Below are 5698 nucleotides of genomic sequence, written 5' to 3' on the forward strand. Positions count from 1 at the left end.
GAAAAAACCCCCACACGACAATGAAGTTTCTCTAAATCACGTCTCCCCTGGAGCTGCAGTTCTGTGTAGTTGTTTGGAAACTGCACGAGATACTCAGCAGTGTTTAAGGAGCATTTTCATTACATAGAGAAAGCACAGAAAATAAGAAGTAAAAGGTTAGCATTTCAAATTCAGCACATGCACGTGATTTTTTTGCCATTTAACTAAAACCAACCTGAACACTCTCCCTTTAAATTTAAAATAAGGGACAGTCTCTGATCCAAGAACAAAATTCTTGGCACATAAACGTCAACACTTCTAATTTAAAACATCACTTTTTTTTTTTCTTTAACTTTTTTAAACTGAATGTTGTTGGGTTTTGGTTGGTTGGTTTAGTATTTAAAAAATTGTGGGCTTATTTGTTTGGTTTTTTTAACTAATCTTGTTCCGTAATATTTTTGTTCAAACTTCTTGTAATTCATCCCAAGGCAAAAAACACATCAGAAAGTTTAGATTGAAATTTTAATGGCAATCTAACAATTTTTAAGCAGATAAACATAAGGGTACACATGTTCACATTAGACAATCTTTTTATTACTATGGGTATCTTTTAATTCTATCACAAAGCAATGGGGGTTTTTCTATTAGTTTTCTATCATGTAAAACAGATGGTTTTTAAAAATCTTTTAAAAGCTGTGCCATCCAGACTGGCCAGCAATTTTAAGTAGATGAGTTGCACATTTCTGTATTCAACTCCAACTAAATTAAGTAAATAATTGAGCTACCTGATGTTCCCCAAGCACTGTCTCTCCACTGATCTCCCAGAAATATCCCTTTTGGTCCATCTTTGCTGGAATCATCAGATTCCCAAAACTTTTTACCCGGCAACAGCTGCTGCAATTAAAAAAAACAACAAAACAAAACAAAAAGAACAAAAAAACAAAGCATGATTAAAATAAGTATAAAATGCAAACATAAACCATAAGCGTCTCCCTTCTTAACATGAATCAATCATTAAACACAAACTGATACATGCTTTATAATCAAAATATTTTTATACTCCTAGGGTGAAAGCCATACAGCAACTGAGATAACAATTCAATCTCCACAATCCTCTTACATTCTTAAACGCTTTATGAACCCCACACACGTAAGCACACACATCCAATTTACATTCTCCAGCCTCTCAGCACAAGAGCTACTTGCAAGAAAAATAGTAGCAGAAAAAAAAAAAACCCAAAAAAACCCATTCTGATCAAAATATTTTCCTGATTTCCACCTGAGCTGGGAGGATACCTCTAAAACCACCCAGCACTTCCAGCACAACTTCTTGCCTTCAAAGTACTGAGGTTCTGACGCTGGCAGAGACAGAATAGCTCAAGAGGTGCCAAGAGCTCTCACTTCTCGCTTGTTTAATGACTGCTGAGGACGATCCAGGCTATGAAGGTTATTTGTAAACGTTAATAAGAGCCAGCAGTTCTGGGCCAATGCACCTGCCACGGATGTATTGTTCCTACCGGATGAAAAGCAAAAGGTTATGTACTTACTGAGAACGAGATGGAAAGTCATCCTCGGCTTGAATGAATCCAAGGAAGATCGTTCTGAAGTTCAGGAGATGGCAGAAAGAACAGTGTGCCCTATTTAGCAGATGTATTTTGAATATACCAGCTTCACCCAGGAAACACCTGCCACGCAGCATCTACATATGGCAAGGGGAATTTCAAGCCCTGCTTAAGTGCCTTAGATGTCAAGCATACAATCTTCAAATTAAATCTTCTGGCTGAATGAGATGTATGTAATTCAGAGAGGAAACAACAGCACATCCATAGCAAATTAACAAAATAAATGAGCCTTGCCTGCTGAAGTTGGAATAAAACTAAAGGAATTGGAAGACTCACAAGTACTCGCATCTGTTTGAAATTATCATGAACAAACAAGAATCATCAGATTAGACGAGGTCTCCTGTATTTAGGAGTGTTGATAACTCTGTACTCTGTCAGCAGACCTGCAAATTTAAGGCTACAGTATAACAAAGTATGCTGCTGGATGAAGATGAAGGCAGCAGAAATGATTTAAGAGCTCCCAGCTTGCAGTGAATTCTGGCTTAAGACAGACAAATCAGAAAAGTTGTGCTCACCATGTACTTTTTAACTTAAGGAAAAGTAGTTAAAAGGCAAGATGTGTTTACTCAGAAATGTATCACAAAGCAGGTCTGTACATATGAGATTAAACCCGAGATTCAGATTTGGATAACTGGATAGATTACATAGAAGACAAAATACTATAAGGAAAGCAACATCAATTTTACCTGACATCTGAAAAGCAGAATTCCTCCCAAATAAAATAAAATTAAATAAAAAACCACCTAAAAAAAACAATCCCCCCCCCAAAAAAATCCACCACCACAACCCACAGCAAACCACCACAGATAAGAGGAATTACATTCAGCTATTTAACTAACACTCAAAGTTGCTGTTGACTACAAGTTATCCTGCTTTTGTGCTGAGATCAATAGAGACCAAGATCAATCCATGACTTAAACGTGGCAGTGGTTGACAAGGGAAAATAAATAAATAAATGTGATCCCTTTGGGGGGAAAAAAAGCTTGTACAAGCACAAGATGGAGAGCAGGGACAGTGCCTGGGCACCGCTGCTTCAGGGGCCCTCACTCCAACCTCGAGCTGTACACAGACGTGCAGCAGCAGAAACATCCTCCCAGCTCCTCGGCGCGATGCTGCTGACCTGAGGAAGAGCTGAAACGAGGGTATTTTCCAGCTGAAGAGAAACATTTCTGCATACACCTTCATATTGTCTGTACGGGCACAGAGGAATGTAAACCAAAGCAATCCTCACCTACAGAGGTTGAATCAACACCTCAAACTAACATGTAACAGGTCAAATTTTAGGATGATATGGGCCAGTAACGCTCCCCTTGTGCCAGGCACACCAGGAGCTCCAGCACAGAGGTCACCATTTCTGAAACAGCCAAGGTCCTCCTACAAGGCTGGAGACACCGTGTGTGTGTGCCTGTGCTGTTTGCTGCTGCAGCACTGAACAAAACTTATCACACAGAATCCCAGAATTGCCTGGATTGGAAAAGCCCTTTAAGATCACTGAGTCCAACCATGAACCCAACACTGACAAGTCCCCCACTAACCCATGTCCCTCAGCACTATGTCTACACCACTCTTCAATCCCTCCAGGGATGGGGACTCCACCACTGCCTTGGGCAACCCCTTCCAATGCCTCAGAACCCTTTCAGCAAAGAAATTCTTCCTCACATCCCATCTCAACTGCCCTGGCCACAACTGGAGCCCATTTCCTCTTGTCCTGTCCCTTGCTCCTTGGTTGAACAGACCCACCCCCACCTCTCTCCACCCTCCTTTCAGGTCTTTTCCAACCTTAATGATTCTACAATTCTATTTCATGTAGCAGATTTAAATACTTATATAATAAAATCTCCCTCTAAACTGAAGATATTTCCATCATCAACGAGCTGGAGACCCTGCCTGGGTGAATGTTGCTCAATTAAACTGCAGTTTTTCTTTTACTGAAAGTACACACCTGTATAACTTCCCCACCCCAACCTCCTCTTCCAGTGCACAACAGCCTTCCTCCTACTGATTCAAAAGCAAAAGTCTTCAGATTAGTTTTCACACCAAGGATGAGAGGAGCACATTCACCTTCCACGCCCGAGCACAATGCAGCGTATTCCGAAGTCCTTCAAAGGCACGTGCACTTCAACCCTCCCTGGATGTACAGACTCCGGTACCCAGGCAGTCCCTAGGGTAGGTGACACAGCTGCACAAAAAGTGTCAGGGACACACGGGACTTGCACCCACCCTGCTTTGCAGTATTCATTACAGATGCAGAGTTGACTCACAGAATGATTTGAGTTGGAAGGGACCTTCAAAGACCAGCTAATCACCCCTCCCACCACAGGCATGGACATCTTTTGAGCATCTTTCAGGTTGCTCAAAGCCTCATCCAACCTGACCTTGAACGCTTCCAATGACGGGGCATCCACAGCTTCTCTGAGCAACCTGGGTCAGTGTCTCACCACTCTCACTGTAAAGAATTTCTTCCTTGTGTCCAAGAAGTCTCTCCTTCCTTTCCCAAAATCCCTACAGTCAACTATTCATTCAAAACACTGGCTTTGAGCATCAGAACCTCTCAGTACATAAACATCAAACTTTTGTTTTCCCAAGTTCTTCAATATTTGGCACACCATCCATGCCTACAAACTCCGTACCTTGCACACGGTCTGTCCAAACAAGAACATTTAATTGCCTGTTTTCTCTACAAAGTATCCCATTCTAGTTTCAAACTTTTCCAGCAGCAAGTCATTTCCACCCAAACCTCTCAGAAAGGTTAAAATTCAAAGAAAGCATTTTAATCCAAGTGCTAAGCTTTCTCTGGGTTTTTATTGTCTTCTTCCTACTGAGAGGACAAGACTCAACTTGTTCTTTTAACCCTCAAACCACTGAGTAGAAAACAGAGTGTTTTCCCCAGCTGCTTCTTCTCTGCAACCAACAGAAGAAACATCTTGAGATATGGACACATCACTCACGTTCTAGAGAAGTGTCAATGACTTCAGGATTTATTACTGCATCATAAACACAAGATGGGACTGCTCACCATTCTCCCAACTGAACGATAAAAGCAGGGAAACTTGCACTGCACTCCCCTTTTATAATCCAAAAATAACTCGAGAGAACTGTAAGGACAATTAACTCCCACCAGCAAAACTCATTTTAAAACATACAGCCTAACCTGTTCCTCCATCTGCACCACGGGGTGACCTTAAGGAGGTGAAAGCCAAGTGCTCTCTAGTATTTACAGACATGAACACACATCAGGTGTGTTACAGTTTTCTTAAAAAACTTGCCATTCCCATATTTCTTAAAAATGCAGCTTTTTCACTCCTGCTTCTGCCACCCCAGCAAAAAGAGCCACTCTCCTCCTCATTCCATTTCAAGGTATTGTGAAGAGGAAAGCAATACGGACGGATTAAAGAAAAATTTTAGCTGTAACCAAACACTTTTCATTTCCTTTGACAACACCTTACAGTGCAGAAGGACACAATCTGTTCTGTAGTCACAGCTCAAAGACAGGATGAGAAGGGACATGGGTTTGCAGTAAGGAGAGAGGAAAGAAGTGAGTAAAATAGAGTATTTTCTTTTCAAGGAAAGCAATCTCTAGTTTAAAAGAAAATTAAACCTCCTTTCATAAGCTCTTGAGTTCCCAAAATGATAGTAAGTTTTGCTGATATACACAAGAAAGCAACAGTGAATTCTAAACTTAGAAAATGTATTTCTGCTTTAAGGTAAAAGGCAAAATGTAACTTAAGCAAAAAAATTAAGTATAATGCAAACCTAAGAGGAAATCTGCACCTGTTAACCAGCACAGAAAAGGCCAACAGAGAGCTCAGCACAGTCCCAGCAATAGGTACCTCAACATTTTGAAAGCAATCCTAAAATCTGAGGCAAACAGAGGTAAAGGTTCAGTAGCTACTTCTCCTGAGCAAGTCTGTCAGAGGGACCTGCATTCAGCCTCCCTTCCTGGCTGTAATACTCAGAGGTACTCGCTTTCTCATGCGATATAAACAGTGGCAAAGCAGATTTTTTCATTCCTACCATTTTAATATTTACAGGCCATTTCCAAACCAGCAGCTCCAGCAGAATTCAGCAGAGCAAGGCCATGCTACTTGGACAGTACT

At 41.0% G+C, this 5698-nt stretch overlaps 1 protein-coding gene across 1 annotated transcript in view; it reads right to left on the minus strand.

Moving 5' to 3' along the window:
* LOC104525776 (pumilio homolog 1) overlaps positions 1-5698 on the minus strand; it is a gene marked incomplete at its 3' end in the record, with an annotated part of 36305 nt that overhangs the window by 5624 nt on the left and 24983 nt on the right. Inside the window, exon 3 of the mRNA XM_010169024.1 lies at positions 765-873. Coding sequence (XP_010167326.1) covers positions 765-873 — 109 coding nt within the window. The remainder of the gene's footprint in view (positions 1-764; positions 874-5698) is intronic.

This window comes from Antrostomus carolinensis, unplaced genomic scaffold (genome assembly GCF_000700745.2).
Source record: "Antrostomus carolinensis isolate BGI_N321 unplaced genomic scaffold, ASM70074v2 scaffold20795, whole genome shotgun sequence".
Lineage (NCBI taxonomy): Eukaryota > Metazoa > Chordata > Aves > Caprimulgiformes > Caprimulgidae > Antrostomus > Antrostomus carolinensis.